The 21,254-nt window shown below is 41.3% G+C and overlaps 1 protein-coding gene across 2 annotated transcripts in view; it reads left to right on the top strand.

The window, feature by feature from the left end:
- Positions 1-5,600: 5,600 nt before the first annotated feature.
- LOC105498096 (Fc receptor like 2) overlaps positions 5,601-21,254 on the top strand; it is a 30,079-nt gene continuing 14,425 nt past the window's right edge. The window contains exons 1-7 of one of the 2 annotated variants that reach the window (XM_011769948.3): positions 5,601-5,898; positions 7,144-7,164; positions 12,337-12,594; positions 12,852-13,136; positions 14,208-14,495; positions 15,403-15,681; positions 15,930-16,046. In XM_011769948.3, coding sequence (XP_011768250.2) covers positions 5,868-5,898; positions 7,144-7,164; positions 12,337-12,594; positions 12,852-13,136; positions 14,208-14,495; positions 15,403-15,681; positions 15,930-16,046 — 1,279 coding nt within the window. In that variant the 5' untranslated portion in view covers positions 5,601-5,867. The remainder of the gene's footprint in view (positions 5,899-7,143; positions 7,165-12,336; positions 12,595-12,851; positions 13,137-14,207; positions 14,496-15,402; positions 15,682-15,929; positions 16,047-21,254) is intronic. The other variant, XM_011769947.3, reaches the window with a different exon arrangement.

Here is a 21,254-nt window from a genome sequence, read left to right on the forward strand (position 1 = left end):
ATTCAATCCAGAGAAGCAGAGCAGGCTGCCGTAAATAAAATTGAAGCAGATTTGTCACTCAGTAAGAACAAAGTCCAGGAACCTAGATATCTTTCTGGATTCTGGTTCCATTCTTACACCCCACACCTAATCAGTCATGAAGCTCTGCAGATTTCGACTCTGGCAAAATTTATCTCCTCCTCTTCGTCAGAACCACCTTAGTTCAAACCTTCGTCTTTTCTATCCTGGACGGTATCAGTGGCCATACATCTCTTCTATTGATCTCTAGCTTTATTCCCTCTAGTCCACATACACCCTGCTGTCCCAATTCAAAATGATCATGTTCTGATCATGGTTGAAATGCCACCATTAGTCTTGAAATATTTAGGAGTTTATGGGTGCTACTCACCTTATGTCTCTTCTCCAGGTTTGGAACTAAGTTGACAAAGTCAGACTGGAGACAAAATATCAGCTTTAATAATGACCATACCAGACTAGATCATGTGACTTATATTTGAGCCAAATGGAGATTTTCTCTACTTTTCTATCAATAGGCTTTGGGACTTACTGTTAGGAGAGTTGTGTTCAGACAGCAGAGGACCCTGGCTTCTGTGACAACTCATTGAGATAATTACACATAAGTAAATGAGCAGGAAGAGATTATTTTCTGTTTGAGAACAAGTGAAGAGAGAGAACAAGGTCATGAGCTGACATATTCAACCCAACTCACCAATCAGATGAGCCTCTCCTCCCATGCAGAGGAACAAATAGTAGGAATAAAGGGACAATGGTAAAAGGAACGAAAGAGTTTTATCTAATGGTGTTCTTTCCTGGGAATGGAGTGGGTGTCTCCTCCACCCTATGAAAATATAAAAATTTTCCCACTTTCCCAACTTTGGGCCTTACCTCTTGTGATGCTCCCCCTCATACCTTTGGATCTGCCATTCTAAAGTGCCTGTGGATATCTGAGCAGCCTGAATGGGTCCCTGACCTCTTACCGTGCTCCTGATGCTTTCTAGGCCTGGAACTTCTACATCTTCCTAAGTCTTATTTGCTTGATTAAAATCTACCTATCTCTCAATATTCATTTCTTCTGGAAGCCTTTACTCCTTAATCTCCACTGTGTCCATTCACATACTGTACAGAGCTCCACCACAGCAGTGGGACACAAGTATGTTTACTCTTTTCTGTTAGTCTTCTGATGCTAGAATGCAATTTCCATAAGGATATGGACCATATCTTTTTATCTGGGTATGTCTAGTGCCAAGTATATTGCCCATCAAGTAGAGGACATTGAATAAAATTCAACTGAGTAACTGAATGCATGGCTTCATGCATGCATGAATGAATGACTGAATGAATAATGATTCTGCTTGGGAATCATATCTTTATGAACTGTGAAAAAGTTATTAGCAGAGTGTGTTAGAAGAGTGAGCAAAAAACAAAAAACAAAAACCGTGGTAAAACAAGACAGAAAGCCATCAGTGTAATCTGGATCTTGGTTCTTGCTTTCTTCTTCTACTACAACACAACTGATCCTCACCAGTCTGCCAGAAAGACACCCACAGGAATCTGCTGTGGGTGATTCTACTAAGGGTTGGTGTAGTTGACGATCCATGGTTCACAGCTCCCCTTGGTCATTGACCTTCTTGTCTGAAAAGTCATAACCCATCCACCTTCTGGAAAACCCACACATTTACAATTAAAACAGAAAGTAGAAAGCTGTGAACTGAATTTGACCTCTAGGCATCTTTCCCCACCTGCTGTTCTCAGAGAGCCCAGGCCACTTGCTAGGAGGTATTTTCACACGTGGAGAGAACGCTGCTCCCCACCACAGATATTGCTCTGATGTCTTCTATGAGCCTCCCTAAGTCTTCCTGCGTCTCTGCCTCCCTTCAGACACCAAGGCTGGGTTCCCCTCCACTTCCACCGTAGGAATAGTAATACCTTCTTTAGTAAAGATTTACCATAGCTTCTATTGCTACTAAAGGAACTGATAATCTTTATGAAGGAGGAAAAAATCGAACTTTGTTAAACTCCAGTCCCCTAGAGATACACTATCTAAAACTTCAACTTACTCTTGTCTTCTCTGATTCTCTGGGGTATCATTATCTTCATATCTTCCATGAAGGTAATGACCACTAGCTTCCAAGCATTTAAACAGTCTGAATTCTCTTTCATGCTATTTGCTCCATGCAGAGCCCTAGTGGACTTCTAGAAATAATAAATTTCATTGTAAAAAATCTTCTGGGCAGAAGGGCCTGGCTCTGTCTAAATTACATTGGAGAGTGTCTGCATAGACAATATTTGGTCTAACCAGTTCTGTCCCAGAAGTTCTTCAACAATCAATATCACCTCCATAGAACTCAGAAAGTATCTAGTTTCTATCTTGGGCAGGAAATTATTAGGGACAGCCCCGCTCATCAAAGATATATCATGCTGCTCAAGGTAATTATAGTAATTATTAAAACTGCTACTACCACTGCTGCCATAACAATGATGGTGACCATGACTATGACTACTTCTACTGCCATTTATGGAGCAATTACTATGATAAGTAATTCACATATACTATAATATTAATTCTCTCATAGTGACCTGGGAACCCCAAGCTCAAAAGATGTTATCTAGGGATCTTGGAAGTTAACCTGTTTCATTTTTTAATTTCCCATTCTAACTGTCCTAGTAATCAAATTCATCAAGTAAGAGGTGTGATTTGTTTTATTCTGACATATTTTTTGATGGCTCCGTTTGTCTCTGTCTCAGTTCTGGCATGCCCCAATTAGGCACTGTACTTTGTATTCCATTCAGGATGTTTAACATGGTTCACAGAGATGACTGTTGCTCTGCGTATGGCAGAATAGGCTTCAGTATGTTACCACCTGTGGAATCTCCATGTTAAGGGTTTACCTGGTTGATCAAGAGGCATTTATATGTATGTCTAATGCTGCTTCTTTCTGATACCTGTGACTCCCTCCTGTTGGTGGCAAAGCATCCTTGCACAAAAAGTATTGTTATCTCTCACTTTGATCAAACCTCCAAACACATAATTTTATTTCTGCCACTATTGCCTTAATTTTTAAGTTACTTTCCCCTGCCCCCGCCTCCCCCGCCACCCAAGTGTCTATTAAGCCTCTTAATCTCTGGTCACAGTGCCTACTGTGCATTCAAGTTTAGCTGTGCTTCCAGGATATGCCCTATTCACATGTAAATTACTGCAATCTGTCAAATACAGAGTAACACCCACATGAAACATGTTAACCATCTTAGAGGATATGTTGTCACCTCTATGGCCCACCCACCTCATTATTGCTGCTTTCCACCTGCACCTTTTATACCAACTGAATTTTACCTCATACCATTTGGTAATACCTTAAGAAATATTGATTCTTAACTGAAGAGGCCACATTTCCATAGAGGTATATAGAAATCAGTGAAGGGATATGGATATTTTGAAAAATCTCCTTGATGTCTATGAAAAACTTGTACCTACCACCAATCCACCACCATCCTTTTCATGATCCTCTCTGTACTCCTTTCCTTAATTCCCTCCCAACCACAAAATTTCTATAGCTTCCAGATTGGTCAGAATAGGAAGGAATTATAGGCCACCTAGTAACCCATTCAGTAGGCAAGACCTGATGATAAGATCAGTGACTAGCTTTGGTCCTGGGAAAGAGCAACTTGTACTTTCAAACACACGCAAACCATTTGCCTATGCAGAAAGTTAAAGTAGTATTGTTTTCAACACTTTAAGATGAGAGAGGCCATAAAACCTAGTTTTTAATGAATCTTTAAAAAGTACATAAATAGCATATGTTTATTGTAAGAATACTAGAACACACAGATAAGCAAAATGAGGAAAGTAAAAAATCAGCTTTAATTAGATTTTTTTTTATTTAATTACAGTAACTCTGTGGTGCTAATTGTCTCAGACACTTTTTATTGGAGAGCGGGGGGTGATGTGCAGCAGATAAAGTGCACTCTATAGTCACTTTTTCCTTTTTTCTTTTTCTTTTCTTTTTTTTTTTTTTGAGATGGAGTCTCGCTCTGTCGCCCAGGCTGAAGTGCAGTGGCACGATCTTGGCTCACTGCAAGCTCTGCCTTCTGGGTTCACGCCATTCTCCTACCTCAGCCTCCCGAGTAGCTGGGACAACAGGTGCCCACCACCATGTCTGGCTAATTTTTTGTATTTTTAGTAGAGACAGGATTTCACCGTGTTAGCCAGGATGATCTTGATCTCCCGACCTCGTGATCCACCCGCCTCTGCCTCCCAAAGTGCTGGGATTACAGGTGTGAGCCACCACACCCGGCCCACTTTTTTTTAAATCATATATCCTAGACATCTTGCTATTAAATATTATTCCACATAATTATTTTAACAGCTGTTTGGTTCTCCACAGCATTTTGACATGTAACTTATTTTTAACATACATCTCTCCTTGTGAGATATTTTTAGTATTTTCTTTTAACATTATTATAAGCAAGGTTTTAATGACCATCACATATAAATATTAGCATTTCTCAAAGTAAAACCATGATAATATAATAAAATGTTAAATATTCAATTGTTAACAATTCAATGTTAAGTATCAGGTAAATGTTAAGTACCTGAACAGGTAACACTGAGTCTATGAATATTTTCAGTCAGTCCTTCATTTATAAGCACTTGTGATTCTGTGGTTTAGAGTTTCATCCTGCATAAGGTTCATTTATGAGACAACATCCACCAGGACTACATCTGATCAAAGTGAGTGTGATAATAGGTGTTGACGTAACACATGCTTTGCTTTGTGTGAGATAACTATATTAGGATCAGCCTGGGGTACAAAAAGCAATGCAGTTTAGAAATAGGCAATATTTTGATTACAGATTAGAAAGATAGCAATGTTTTCAGCAATATAGTGCAAGTGTTTTGAAGTTTAGTAAAATCTCATTCTAGAAAGTCAGCAATTGACTAAGAAAAATTTTACTTAAGAAATATGAGCTATTGAAACAATGGTCTTATTATTTTAAGAACATTGAGAAGCAATATACCAAGATAATAGGGTACAATGTTTAAGAGCCAGACTGTGGAACTGGGCTGCCTGGGCTGCCTGTTACTACTAGAAATTGACTATGCTGATCTCGGTCATTTCACTTGCTGCTGTGGTCTGAATGTTTGTGTCCTGGCAAAATTCTTATGTTGATACTTAATCCTCAATGCAATAGTAATAAAAGGCACCCACCTTTTATTACATGACCCTTTAGGGGTCATGAGGGTGGAACTCTTACGAAAGGGATTAGTGTCCTTGTAAAAGAGGCTTGAGGGAGCTTTTTTGCCCCTTCCATCATGTGAAGACACATAGAAGTCACCATCTATGAGAAACAGGCCCTCATCAGACACTGAATCTACTGGTGCCTTGATCTTAAACCTCCCAGCCTCTTGAACTATGAGTGATAAACTTATGTTGTTTATAAATTACTCAGTCTAAGGTATTCTTTAGAGCAGCCTCAATGGACTAAGGCACTCACTTTTACTAGTGCCTCAATTTCCTCCATCATGTGAAAGGGGATAGTGCCAACTTCAGTAACTTGCTGAAGGTAATAAATAACTTTGTCAGCACGAGGCACTTAGAATTGTGTCTGACTCATTACAACCCATATGTAAATGCCAGGTATTATCATGAGTGTCAAGATACAAAATTTCTCTGGCATTGAGAGGATCAGCTATGATTGATTTAGCCCTTCCAGGACAAAGATAATGGTTAAACATTGTGGCACTATTCTACTTCCTTTTTTGCTAATTATACAAAACCTATTCTGAAAGGCACATTTCATCGCCTGCTCAGAGGCTCCAGTTGGCGGCCAAGAGTACATCTCCTTTCAAATAGCTGGATTAGGTCCTCATGCTGCTGTGGTCATTGCTGGTCATCTTTGGTGAGTTCAATAATTTGACTGAGAAGTGAGGTGGCAGCAGAATGAGGTCTACCGCTCCCGAAAGGTCGGAGGTTTTATCAGAGCCCCGGGACTGGTGGGGATGCTTAGGTTCTGCCTGCAGCTTGGGCTTCAGAGGCAGATGCAAAGAAGTAGGCTGAGGACAGTGAAATTGCAGCACATCCATTAAGCATTAAGCACAATGCTTAATGTTGAAGGTGGACCACTTTACCATTTGCTGGTCATGAATTTCTATTTTGGTATCTTAGATCTCATTGAGTAATATAATATTCTCATAGTAAAATGTTCATAATATTAGCATTTAGCACTGCCCTTCTCCTCCATGAACACCGATTATTCAATTGTTGTCTATAAGATTTGGGTTCAGCAGATGCATTGAGACCCCTTGCTAATATTCCTCTGTTTAATCGTGGACGACGAGGGAGATGACAGCTGCTGCTAGAAAGTAAGATTCCTGGCTGGGTGCGGAGGCTCATACCTATAATCCAAGCACCTTGGGAGGCCAAGGCGGGTGGATCACCTGAGGTCAGGAGTTCGAGACCACCCTGGCCATCATGGTGAAACCTCATCTCTACTAGAAATACAAAAATTAGCCGGGCGTGGTGATAGGCACCAGTAATTCCAGCTACTTGGGAAGCTGAGGCAGGAGAATTGCTTGAACCTGGGAGGTGGAAGTTGTGGTGAGCCAAGACTGTACCATTGTACTACAGCCTGGGTGAGAGAGTAAATAAGATCCCTTTCTCTATGCTGTGTAAGCACTAAATAAATATTTGTTATTGGAATAAAAGGGCCCTAACATGAAATATGGCCATAGGAAAGAGACTGATTTATTGATTTCTTGGAACTCTCACAGTGTATGTTTCCTGATGAGCCCTTTGTGATCATGTTGTCATGTCTATCTACTACTTGAAAAGTCTGAGTGTGAGACAGAGTGGTGGGGATGGTGGAAGGAAAATGAAATCAAGGAGAGTCACTAAATATCCAATGTGGGTATTCTCGACAATCCCTTTAGTCAAGCGTTGGGTTTGCAACTTGCCTTGTGACTACAATTAATGAGTTAGATATGTGCTCGAAGGAGATTGAATTATTAGTAATGAGAGATCAGGGAAATAGAAAAGAAAGGAAAAATGGAAAGAAGTTTTTTAGCAATTTACCACAGTAATGTAAATTTATAAATTATGAGGGCAAATGCTGTGTGCTAATCTCTGGCTCTTGATCTCCTCACAGCTGCAGTCACTGAACAGGCAGGTGAGTCCTCCTTGTCTTTGTTGTTCTTGGTCTCTGGCATATCAGTCACACAGCTGCCCCAGGATTCTATAGAGGTGGCTCTGGAAAGCCTGTGAAGATGTCCTAATATGACTGCCCTCTAGGCTGACATATTCTGAGGTCACGCAATCTGTTTCCAACACGGCTTGCACGTCTGGGTGACCAGGTACCACCTAGCCTTCTCAAGACCCTGCATGCTTGCCTCTTCTTTAAAAGCCTGGTTTTAAGAAGGGCAGTAACATCTGAAAGAAAGCATGCAGATTGAAGAAAAGAACAATTTGGAGAGAACTACTTTCCTGCCTATAGGACTGTAATACCTCATTATTGTCTGGCTGAATGCTGAATGTTTTCACAGTTCTTAAAACAGTTATGTATAGAGGAATATGTCAGAAATACAAACTTCTGCAGAGCCAGAATAAACATGTGTCCTCATTGCTTCTCTAGCTCTAGCTCTATCTCAGGAGTCAGCAAGCTTTTCCTGTAAAAGGCAAGAGAGTAAATAGGCTAAGCTTTTCAGGTGTGTGCCATAACTACTCAATGCCATTGCTGTGGTAGCAGGAAAACAACCATAGACCATATGTAAATGAATGAGGATGTCAGTGTTCCAATAACATTTTATTTACCGAAACAGTGTTGGCCAGCTCACAGGCCACAATTTGCCAACCCCTGCTCTAGAATTAGTATTTAGTTTTGATTTTTTAAAAATACATGTATTACTGTTCTAATCATAAAGAGTGAAATAAAGCTAATTTTATTTCACTCTTTCTGAGTTAAATCTGTGCTCAGTGAAGAAAGTCAATGGGAAAAATATTCTATTCTATATACAGAATCTTCACATGAGCTAAGACAAAATCTAAAGAAAGGGAGAATTGTTCCCTTGCCCATTGAATGCTGGCTACCAAGTGGAAGGGGCTCTTTTTGCTCTAAGGAACAGTGTGGGGAAAAGCAGATCCCGGTCTCACCTTGAATGGAACAAGAGTGTCCAGGGAGACATTCAGGGGTCCTACCTGGAGCTTGCTCAGGAGAAAGTTTGGTCTCTTGCATTCATTCAGTCCCACATACGGTCCCGGAGTCCCACCCTGTGATACCCATCACTCCACTATCTGTCTGGATGGAAATTAGAGGAAACCTTTATTAATACTCAGGAGGTTTCTGACCATTAGTGGAATCATGCCAAGGCGGCAGGCTCCCTGAAGTGAATCACCTACAACCGTTCAGAGAACAGGGAAACAGCCACTTCATTCTCTTTCCTTTCCTTTAGCAAGAGTTTCTCAGAAAACTGAGATGTTCTTCAGAAGTTTGAGATCTTTTCTTTTTAAAGAGAGTAAGAGAGAACTTAGTTCAGCATGATGTACTGGAAAGAGCAGGACTTATATAGCCAGAAAGAACAAACTGAAATCATGGCTTTGCTACATATCTGCTATGCAGGCTGGGGCAGTCACTTGGCCTCTGAATCCCAGTCTTGTCTCCAGAGAAAAGTTTCTGGTCTGTTGAGAAATACACTCCCTTCCAAGGTTTGAACATGCTTTTCAGCAGAGCAGCTGAAAAGGTCTTTCTGTCCCCATCCATTGCCTCAACGCAGTCTTCTATCCCATTTCCTCTTTTCAGCCCCACCTATACACTGCACTTACCACCTGCGACCTTGCCCTCACATGCAAAGCTCTGAGAAATACCATTTGCTTTTTGTTTTTGCTGTTGCTCTGGTAAAGATATTTTTCACTGAAATACTTGTGAAAAAACTCTTCAGTCCTGTACATCTTGCTCTGAGTTAAATCTTTGTGCTCCTATTTACTTGCTCTACAGAGAACTTCTCTGTTCTCCCAGCCCCCTACCATTGTCCCTCCACTGCAGTTCTCCTCTGTACTCTCTGGGGGTCAGCATGATTCTATTGGGCACCTCTGCAAGTAGAGCCACTCTCAGCCAGTTGCTGGAGGATTTGGAACTCCCTGAGGATGAACAAGTCAGCTTTGAGACTTGTTGCCCTCCCTTTCTAGGGCCTCTGACTCCTTGCACTCTGCTAATGGTGCACACAGATTAGAACTCTTGAGGTTGCACCACAATGACAGCCAGTGTAGAGCCAGCACTCTTCTGCTGAGGCCTCCAAACTGCCAGGTGGTTGGCATCGGAGCAGTCACAGTCATGCTAGAAGCAAGTGGATACAAACTCTCACACAAACCCTATTCTGACTCTTTGGGGTTCCCTGATATGAAACTATGGACCAACTTATGTCTACCCCATAGGTAGGACATCACTCTCAGGGGGTTTGACTTCAAGTCACCTTCATTTATTCAGTATCCCTGAGTCCACCCCATCTCACAGACCTGAAAACCATTATTTTAGTTGCTCTTGAAGTGCAGTTATGATGTCCTCTTATTCCTCCTCAGCCATCATTAGCTTCTGCAACAAAGACATCCCCCGCTACGGTTGTGAAGATTTGTGGCTCACTGAGTGGTCCATAAATGCCAGCACCATTGTGTGCTGCTCTCACAGAATCCTTAAGGCAGCCTGATGAGAGGCAAATACTCTTTGTTGTTCCATCTCTTAGATGAGAAACTGTAACTGAACACAGGTCCAGCTGCTCACTGCTTGCAAAGTCCAATGAATAAGAGAGAGATCTGGTAGAAAGAAAGTGACTTTTTAATTCCAAAACTCAGCTGAGGGGAAGTAGTACAGGCTTCTGCCTTGAGGGTACCACTTCTACTTCTGGGGCAGAAGGCAAGGGCTTTTAAAGGGGGACTTGGTGTGAACAGCATGCAGAGGAGGGAGCGAGGTGGTGCCAGTCTACGTGACTTGCTTTGTATGTCATCTGTCAAGTGATTTGGCTGGCACCAGTGTGGGCAGAACTAGGTTGTAAATTGAGGCAAGCTTCTGGTGGGAGAGAGTTCTAGAGGCACCTGGTTCGAGTTTCTGTCTCTGGAACCTCTGAAGTAAACACATAGCTAGATACGCGTTCAGTGCAAGGAGTGGATGATGGAGAGAAGGTAAAAATTATAATTGCATGAAAAAGGTAAAAATACTTCTTTTTCTTTTCTTAGAAAAATAGGATACTTGGTTACAAAACCAAGGTCCAAAGAATAAAGTGCTTTGTCCAGTATCACACAGTCGATAATAGTAGACTTGGATTCAAAACAGTGTGATCTGGCTCTTCACCATTAGGTTAAAGGTTGTGAGAACTGAAATCAAGCAGTATCTCCTGGTGGTGATGATGACTCTTTCTGGCTGCATCTTCACTTCCAGGCCTCTGAGCTTTAGCATCTCTCCCCAGCGGATTCCTCTCAGAGCTGCAAGTCAGCTCACCCTGCTGCTCCCACTTGCTGGTCTGCCATTATGGACTCAGGATCATCCGCTCCTCACTGCTCTGCATCCTCTGGCTTGCTCTTGGGGCAGTCTGCCTCTTACCAAGCAGTTTGAGGATATGAATAATTCCTAAAGACCAACTCAAGGTCTCACTTTGTCAGCGGCAGCCAGAGCCAGTGAGGCTGCCTGTCATGCCCTTTTCAACAGCATCATTAATCATAACTCCTCTTCCTATCCCCAGAGGTGTTCTCCACAGGAATATTTCCTGTTTGTGGAGGAAGACTGTACCAGTGGTTTAAGAGTTGGCTTGATCCCAAGTCCCACGGTGGAGTTTCCATGAGATCTAGTATCCATTTGCAAAGGAGGGCACAAGTCTTGAATTAAGTTAATTGTTTCTCCAACCCACCTTTTCTGCCCTTCTAATTATACACACACACACACACACACACACACACACACACACACACACACACACACACACAAAATCAGATTGTTCCCCAATGTCCAACAGGTAATTCTGGTTCTGTTGAAATAGCCAGTAGCAAACCATATATTTTGCCAAAAATTATACTTCCAAATGCCACAGATTTCCTGTGGTTTTTTAGCTGTAGCTCTGCAGTAGTATTTTATGAATCATCACATCTCTTATGTTATTGACTTCTGCTTCCTTCTACTACACATCTGACAGTCATGATACAATCGAGTAGTGATAAGGAAGATTTTTATTTGAGATATAACTTAATTCCTTACTTTGTGGCCAGAATCCTCTACTACAATCATAAAATATCATGATGTCATAGACACAAAACATAGTCTGGTACCATAAATAAATGAAGTGGCAGGGTCAAAATTAGAGAACCTGTGATCAATCTGAGGAAAGCAACCTCTGGGGAGGACATTTGTCTTTGGCAATAGCTGTTTTCTTTATATGATCCTTCTCTAGGAACTGAGCCTTGGATTAAAAATAATCTCTACTTCTCTGAATGGATGAGAAAAATTTTCTGAAGGCATTTGAGTAGAAAATTCGAGTAGACAATTAAAGATACTGGATCTTATTCCAGTAACTGGCTTATTCCCAATAATCCACACTACTTGATGGTTTTTATTTGGTGAGGCAAGGAGAAGGCATGGGACCTGAATTTATAACACAGTGTAGAGTTCTGAGGGCTGGATGAAGGCACGGGGCATGAGAAAATGAAGGGCCCACTGAGGGCAATGGTTTCCCTGTGTGGTGTCACTGATGGAGAAGGCTGAAGATGAGGAGTTTGTCAGAACACTCCTTCATGAACATTAAAAAACCATGTTTACCTTGACACCCCTGCAATAGACTGAATGTTTGTATCTTCCTAAAATTCATATGTTGAAACCCTAATCCCAGTGTGATGGTATTTGTAGGTGGTGCCTTTGGGAGGTAATAAGACCGTGACAGTGGAACCCTCATGAATAGGACTAACACTTTTATAAGAAGAGGCCAGAGAGTTAGCTGATTCTTTTTCCACCATGTGAGTGTAGAGCGAAAAGTTGGCAGTCTGCAGCCTAGAAGATGGCCATCACCACAACCTGACAATGCTGGCACCCTGACCTCAGACTTTCAACCTCCAGAACTGTGAGAAATAAATCTCTGTTACTGATAAGCCACTCAGTTTGTGGAATTTTGTGATAGCAGTACAAGCTAAGATATCCCCTCAGGAAACATGGGATGAAACTCTCAGTTATTAAGGCATGGATTGGAACCTCCACCTTATCTAAAGAAGTAGAGGCTATGCCTGAGACCACCTCACTGCCAATGGAGTCTGTCTGGGTTCTCTGCAAAAATTCAGTTTTTTTTCAAATCCAGTTTCCCTCCTTCTCTTGCAGATTTGTTGACCCTTGTGGCGCCCTCTTCTGTCTTCGAAGGAGACAGCATAGTTCTGAAATGCCAGGGAGAACAGAACTGGAAAATTCGGAAGATGACTTACCACAAGGATAACAAAGAGTTATCTGTTTTCGAAAAAGTCTCAGATTTCCTTATCCAAAGTGCAGTTTTAAGTGACAGTGGTAACTATTTCTGTAGTACCAAAGGAAACATCTTTTTGTGGGATAAACGTTCAGATATAGTAAAGATAAAAGTCCAAGGTAAAACCCTCACTTCTGTGGGATGGGCTGGGTAAGAGACCATGGCAGCAAGCAGGGTGGGTACTTGGTAGGGGAAAGTTGCTCATGGGCCAGATATAGACGGGAGTGCTTGTGGTTCGACCATCATGGGAGCCATGATGGGTGAGAGGTGTCTGGCTCTGAATGTCCAGTTTGCTGGGGTTGCTTCTTACAAGGGGCTTTTCAGCAGGAATCTTAGCTCTCACTGCTTTGGGGACTATTGTGATCCGTCTCTCTAGAGCTCTTTCAACACCCTGTGCTGACAGCCAGCTCCTTCCAGCCCATCGAAGGGGGTCCAGTGAGCCTGAAATGTGAGACCCAGCTCTCTCCACAGAGGTTGGATGTTCAACTCCAGTTCTGCTTCTTCAGAGAAAATCAGGTCCTGGGGTCAAGATGGAGCAGCTCCCCGGAGCTCCAGATTCCTGCCATGTGGAGTGAAGACACAGGGTCTTACTGGTGTGAGGCAGAAACGGTGACTCACAGGATCAGAAAACAGAGCCTCCGATCCCAGATTCACGTGCAAAGCAAGTATCAGTGAAGCTGAGCCTGGAGAAAAAAGATAGGAGTGCTGTAGCTTGAGCCTGAACTACTAGTCTTTTTGTTTCTTTGTTCAACTCCTGTCCTTGAGGAAAGTGAAAATTAAGCTAGAAAACCCCTCCAGATTGCTCCTGGCTTCCTACTGCGTAAGAATCAGAAACGGACTAAGCCCTTTATAATCTTTCTTTTTTGTTGTTAGTTAAGTAATATTCATTGATCAAGCCTTCATTGATCACTGACTGTATGCCTTGGCATCTAGTAGTGGGTGGGGCACTTCAAAAGGCAAACCACCTGCTGTCTAATGGCTCTCCAAATGTCTCCACAGGATGAGATTGCAACACAAATTGACTTACTAGAAGACAATGTGGTGCTACATATATATATATGTATACATATATGTGTATACATATATATGTATATATAAAGGGTGGTTTGCCTTTTGAAGTGCCCCACCCACTACTAAATGCCAAGGCATACAGTCAGTGATCAATGAAGGTTTGGTCAGTGAATATTACTTAACAACAAAAAAGAAAGATTACATGTATATATATGTTTATATATATATAAACATATAGTACTACCTGAAGCATCAGGAAAAGCAGATGTGAATGAGCAGAGTGGTCAGAGGAGAAGTTGTATTTGGTTGAACCTTGAAATTCAGAATGATAGAGGAATTATTATTGGGACTGTTGGTTAGGAATAATGACTTTTCCAAGGCAGGACTGAAGATATCAGTGCCCCTCTATATTCTGCGCAACAGGTGTCTGTGACTCATCCAAAAAATTGAACAGTTTCCTGTCCCATGGAGTGGCAGGTCCATCACAAATTCTTTAAATATTACTACCCATGAAATTGGCCAGGGTTAGGACATACAAATATCTTTATCCACATTCCTCAAGGATAATTGTTATAGATTCCCTACCTCCATGTGAATGCTTATGATGGATTATCTATACAATATCCACATTCCCACACCTTGCATTAGAGAATGGAATCAGTCAAACTCTGTCGCCAGAGTTTCCCTTAGAGTTCTCACCTGTTATCTTATATCCATCTAGGAATCCCCATCTCTAACGTAAGCTTGGAGACCCGGGCCCCCGGGGGACAGGTGACTGAAGGACAAAAACTGATCTTGCTCTGCTCAGTGACTGCGGGTACAGGAAACGTCACATTCTCCTGGTACAGAGAGGCCACAGGAACCAGTCTGGGAATGAAAACCCAGCATTCCTTGTCAGCAGAGCTGGAGATCCCAGCTGTGAAGGAGAGTGATGCCGGCAAATATTACTGTAGAGCTGACAACGGCCATGAGTCTATCCAGAGCAAAGTGGTGAATATCCCTGTGAGAAGTGAGTGATACTCTCATTCATATTTTCCAGAAATTCCCAAACCAAGGTCATGGTACACAGAAGTTCTGAGGAAATTTCAGGAGGCCCCAGGGATTAGTGTTGTGGAGAACCAAAAGCAATTTGAAAATGGGTTACTCTTGCAGGTTAGACTGCTGACCTGTTTCTTTTTGTAGAACGAAATATAAAGAGGGCTGTAATTGATTATGAAGCAAAAGCATTCTTGCACTCCTAAAATAGGATAATAAAATACCTATTACATGAAACCTTTGGGCTCTGGGCCAGGGAGTATCATGGATCTAAAAGGTTCACAGTGGTAACAACCGGCTTCATTTTATGTCATCTCCTTCAGAGTGATTAGAGTGTTTCTAGCTTGCCGAAACTGCACCCAAAGGGAGACATTTGGAGCCATGTTATTGGTGATTTACTGGTGTGGAAAATTACCTGGTGGTGTAACCAAGTAGCCGTTTTCGTTCTAACCCAGTCCTATAGTCCTGAACTGGGCTGAACAAACATACCTAAATATAGGCTTAGAAATGCTCCTATGTATCAATTTTCCCAGGAACAACTATAATATGATAGAAATCTCACAATTATTTCCTAATAAAAAATTATAGGATACAAAAAAAAAAAAAAAAGAAATATGAAGGGAGCTGGATGGGCACAGGAAAACAATCAGATGAGAACAGCAGATGACCGTGCCTGTAGGCAGCACCCAGAACTAATATTCCCCTCAAACATCTAAATATATTGTTGAGAAAATTACCTCTAACTGTTTTAGTGGAAAAGTGAGAATGGAAAGTATGCAACAGCCACAGGGCCAGGCCCTTTGCTGAGCCTGCAGGATGGCAGTTTGTGAATCTATTGCAGCATCACAAATCTTTTCTGATAGCCCCTCTGTGTCTGTCAGTTCCAGTGTCTCGCCCCATCCTCACCCTCAGGTCTCCTGGGGCCCAGACTGCAGTGGGAGACCTGCTGGAGCTTCACTGTGAGGCCCTGAGAGGCTCTCCCCCAATCCTGTACCGATTTTATCATGAGGATGTCACCCTGGGGAACAGCTCAGCCCCCTCTGGAAGGGGGGCCTCCTTCAACCTCTCTCTGACTGCAGAACATTCTGGAAACTACTCCTGTGAGGCTGACAATGGCCTGGGGGCCCACCACAGTGAGGCAGTGCCAGTCTCCATCTCAGGTGGGTGGATACAGAGTTTGGTGACAATGGCTGTGTCTCACCAGCCTGGAGATGTCTGCTGTGTGTGAAGAGGGGGAACGTGATCTCAGCGTCCAGTTGCTTCTCTTCTCCCCACACCAACCTGAAGAGTACAGACTCCACTTCAATGATCTCTTACATGAATTTGTATTTACCATCCCTGTATAGCATTTATATGAAGGGCCCAAGTCTTTAACCTCTGGGGCTGAAGCACTGCTTTCTTTCCTTAGGACCTGATGGCCATAGAAGAGACCTCATGACAGCTGGAGTTCTCTGGGGACTGTTTGGTGTCCTTGTTTTCATTGGTGTTGCTTTGCTGTTGTATTCCTTGTTCCACAAGATATCAGGTTGTATCTACTATTTGGATTTTCCATATTTTGCTAGGACCTTTCCACTACCGATATAGATTGAAATTACAAAAAAAAAAAAAAAAAAAAAAAAAAAAAAAAGAAAGAAAGAAAAGAAAACACTCCAAAATCCAATAATTTCTTTTTATGCTTCACAATTCTGCAAGACTCTGTGCAATGCTCAATGTGGTCATACTGCTAATTATACAATATTTCGTTGTTCCCCGTGCATAGTCACTTGAGATTAAATTATTTACACATTCCCTCCATGCTTGACTTTTAAATTAAAAAGTCTAATTCTTAATTGCCATTTAGTAATTTTCAACTGGTATAATTAGCTTATGTACAACAGAGCAAAATGGAGTAAGGAGCCAGATTTAAAGGAACGCAAACAATTTAATGTGCTCTTTTTTCTTTTTATTTATCCATTTCTTATTAGCCACCTTCTTTATGAAAAGAGCAATGACTCCTTGAATTCTTGGATCCATGATATAGACCATAAGAAGCCATCTTTACCCATATATCTGGCCGCTGATGCCAGCTATAGTTTGCAATTTCAGCTAAGAGTCAACTAGAGCACATATATGCAGCCTCTCAACATGGCCTGGATTTCCTCATAGCATGATGACCTTAAAGTAGTCAAACTTTTAACATGTTGGTTCAGGCTCCAAAAAGCAAGTGTGATAATGAAGCTGCAATACATTTAATCAATGAATTCCAAAAAGTATGATGTTGTGTCACTTCTACGGCAATTTTATTATGTCCTGGTGCTTCAAACTTGCCCAGGTATCAGTGGAGAGGGCACAGACTTCATCTCTAAATGGGAGAACTGTCAAAGAATTTTAAACCATATTTTTAAAATTTCCACATATAACACCATGAGTTCGAAACTGCTATGGCTCCGAACCCCAAAACACTGTCAAAAGCACAAGACTCTTGGTGTTCTCTCTGTAATCAGTAAATGCTCCATGGAACAAATGATTTCAGAAGTTAGGTTTTTCTCCCTGTGCCCCTCTCCATCTTTTGTTGAAGATTTTTGTGTCTATGTTCATCAGGGATATTGGCCTGTAGTTTTCTTTTTTGATTGTATTCATGTCTGATTTTGGTATCAGGGTAATTCTATCCTTGTAGAATGGGTTAGAGAGAATTCCCCTCTCTTCAATTTTTTTGGAATGGTTTGAGGAGGATTTGTATTAATTCTTTATACATTTGGTAGAATTTGGCAGTAAATCCATCCATTGTTTTTCTTTTCAAAGGACCAACTTTTGTTTTATTGATCCTTTGTATTTTTTTTTTTTAGTTTCTATTTACTTTAGTTCTGCTCTGTTATCATTTCTTTCCTTTTGCTAATTTTTAATTTAGTTTGTTCTTGGTTTTCTAGTTCCTTGAGGTACTTCATTAGATTGCTAATTTGAATTCTTTCTACTTTTTTGACGTAGTTGTTTATTGCTGTAAACTTTCCTCTTAGCACTACTTTTGCTGTATCCCACAGGTTTTAGTATGTTACATTTTCATATTAATTTGTTTCAGATATTTTTGATTTCCATCTTAATGTCTTCATTGACCCAATGGTTGTTTAGGAGCATGTTGTTTAATTTCCACTTATTTGTACAGTTTTCAAAATTTATCTTGGTATTGATTTCTAGTTTCATATCCTTGTGGTCTGAGAAGATACTTGATATGATTTTGATTTTAATAATTTGTTGGGACTTGTTTTGTGGCCTAACATATGGTCTATTATGGAGACTGTTCCATGTATAAGTGAGAAAAATGTATATTCTGTAAATGTAAACAAAATGTTCTATTGAATAGAACTGTTAAGGCTATTTGGTCCAAAGTGCAGTTTAATTTCAATGTTTCTTTGTTGATTTACTATTCGAATGATCTGTCTAATGCAAAGAGTGAAGTGTTGAATTACCCCGCTATTATTGTATCAAAGTCTATCTCTCTTTTTTAAGTAATATTTACTTTATGAATCTGGGTGCTCAGGTGTTAAGTACATATATATCACCTATAACCTCTTGCTGGATTGATCCCTTTATTTTTGTCTTTTTTTTTTTAACTGTTGTTTATTTATTTATTTATTATTTTGAGGTGGAGTCTTGCTCTGTCACAAGGCTAGAGTGCAGAGTGTGGCGCAATCTTGGCTCACTGCAACCTCTGCCTCTTGGGTTCAAGTGATTCTCCTGCCTCAGCCTCCCAAGTAGCTAGGATTACAGGCACCTGCCACCACGCCTGGCTAATTTTTTTTTTATTTTTAGTAAAGACGCGGTTTCACCATGTTGGCCAGGCTAGTCTGGAACTCCTGACCTCAAATGATCCTTCCGCCCTGGCCTCCTAAAGTGCTGGGATTACAGGCGTGAGCCACCGCACCCCGCCTGTATATGTTAAGTAAAGAATTTAATCAATTTACATTCAAGGTTATTATTGATATGTAAAGTTTTCTTCCTGTCATATTAATTGTTGTCTGGTTGTTTTGTGTATTCCTTGTTGTTTTTTCTCTTAGTGTGTATTTTCTACATCTAACAATCTTGGGGAATTTAAGTGGTTTGCAATGCTTATTCAGTCAGTACCTGACTACCAAGCCTAACTTTGTTGCACCTCCTGGCTATACCTATGCATTTTCATGATGGTAAGTATTGTCCTTTCGCTTTTAGGTTTAGGACTCCCTTAAGCATTTCTTGCAGGGCTGGGCTAGCGGTGATGAATTTCATCAACTTTTGCTTGTCTGGGAAAGGTTTTATTTCTCCTTATTTATGAAGAATATTTTGCTGGTTTTGGTTTCCTTCACTGGCACTTTATTTATTTTAGCACTTTGAATATTTCATCTCATTCTCTCTTGGCCTGGAAGGTTGGAGTGTGTTTCTGTTTTGTTTTGTTTTGTTTTGTTTTTCTTTATAGGTGACTAGAGGCTTTTCCCTTGCCATTTAAAAAATTCTGTCCTTGTATTTGACTTCAGACTGTTTTATTATAATGTGCCATGGAAAAACCTTTTTGCATTGTATCTGCTTGGGGATCTAAGAGGTTTTGTATCTGGATGTCTAAATCTCTTGCTAGACTTTGGAAGTTTTCGTCTATTATTTTGTTAAATAGGTTTTCTAACCTTTTCATTCTGTCTTTGCCATCTGGTACCCCAACAATTTGAATAAAAGTGTTAAAAAAAATGTGCCAATTCTTGGTCCTCCAAGTGACTTAGTCACATACCCGAAGTGGCAATGCTGGGCCAGGGAGGTGAAAGGATTCTCAGGCCCCTGGGCAGCCAGCATGGTTTGGGCAATGGCAGTGGCAGGTCCACCCTCTGAGTCCCAAACAGTTCATACTGGTGTTGGTAGTGGCTGTGATAGGCTGGGCAGGTCAGACTCCAGACCTGCAGATGGTGCATGCGGGTAGGTATCAGTTGTGGTGATAGTGGCAGAATTGGTAAGCCCAACCTCAGGTCCCCTGGAAGAGTGTTAGGTGCCATCGTGGTGCACTGGGCTGGGCAATTCCCTGGCCCCCATTCTGTGTGCTCTGGCATGGTCAGAGGAAGGGCAAAATCATGCTGGGTGGGCTTGTCCTCACGCTCCCTGATCTTCTCTGCTCTCTTGTCTCCGCAAGTCTTCACTATCTTATTACCACTTCAATGCTTGTAAACAGACTTTAAAACTCTTTTGCCCAGTTTTTCTAGTTGTCCTTAGTAGATTTGGTTCAAATGCATTCAGTAACCACTACTGGAAGTTTGAAGGCATCTACCTTTTACAACCAACATATTCCTTAAGCTGCTGTGTTTTTCACATTTTCAGCATGACTATTTGTTTTTGTAACATATTATTTTTAATGTCAAGAATTTAGATAAATCAGAATGATTTGTCATACTGAGAGCCCTATTACTATTTCGCAATTCAAAAAAAATTACCAATGACCCAATTATTGTGTCAACCACATATGGCAGGTTTACATATATTATCTGTAATTATCAAGTTATTTTTAAGTGTATCCTTTTGGGGAGACAAGGTCTTGCTCTGTTGCCAAGGCTGGAGTGCAGTGGCACGATCTTGGTTCACGCAGTCTCGATCTCCCAGGCTCAAACCACCCTCCCACATCAGTCTCCTGAGTAGCTGAAACTACAGGCCCATGTCACCATGCCCACCTAATTTTTTTGTAAAGATGGGGTTTTACCATGTTGCCCAGGCTGGTCTCGAATTCCTGAGCTCATGCTATCTGCCTGGCTCAGCCTCCCAAAGTGATGGGATTATAGGTGTGAGCCACCACTCCCAACCTAAGTATCTTATTTTCTATGTCTAACAATCTTGGGGAATTTAAGTAGGTTTTTTTTGTGGTCACTCAGCCAGTAGAGGGCAGACCAGAACCTATATCTACTAAGCCTGAAACCTAACTTCGTTGCACCTCCTGGCTTTACCTATTCTCTTCGCATAAGTTTCACCTATGTCAGTAAGGTGTTATTTATTTTAACCTATCAGATACAGGACAAACATGGGGCACATCAGAATCTCAATGATAGCTTTGAAGCTCTTGTAAAATGCTTTCTTATGCTTATCTACTACAACAGGTGAAATAAACTTTGGACACTCATTAATTTTCTTCTACATAGTAAACATTTAAGCCAGTATTTTATTTTATTTTTTACTTCCAACATTTATTTTAGGTTCAAGAGGTACATGTGCAGGTTTGTTACATGGGTAAATTAGTTGTGTTGCAGGTTTGGTGTACAGATAATTTTGTCACCCAGGTAATCAGCATGATACCAAATAGGCAGCCCTTCCTTCCCTCCCTCCCTTCTTTCCTTCCTTCCTGACTTCCTCCCTTCCTTCCTTCCTTCCTGACTTTCTCCCTTCCTTCCTTCCTGACTTCCTTCCTTCCTTCCTTCCTTCCTTCCTTCCTTCCTTCCTTCCTTCCTTCCTTCCTTCCTTCCTTCCTTCCTTTCTTCCCTCCCTCCCTCCCTCCCTCCCTCCCTCCCTCTCTCTCTCTCTTTCTTTCTTTCTTTCTTTTATTGTTTTATTGGCGAAGTCTCACTCTGTCTTCCAGGTTGGAGTGCGGTGAACAATCTTGGCTCACTGCCACCTCCACCTCCCGGGTTCAACCGATTTTCTTGCCTCAGTTTCCTGGGTAGCTGAGATTACCCGCACCTGCCATAACACCCAGCTAATTTTTGTTTTTTTTTTTTTTAGAAGAGATGGCATTTCACCATGTTGACCAGGCTAGTCTTGA

This window comes from Macaca nemestrina, chromosome 1 (genome assembly GCF_043159975.1).
Source record: "Macaca nemestrina isolate mMacNem1 chromosome 1, mMacNem.hap1, whole genome shotgun sequence".
Taxonomy (NCBI): domain Eukaryota; kingdom Metazoa; phylum Chordata; class Mammalia; order Primates; family Cercopithecidae; genus Macaca; species Macaca nemestrina.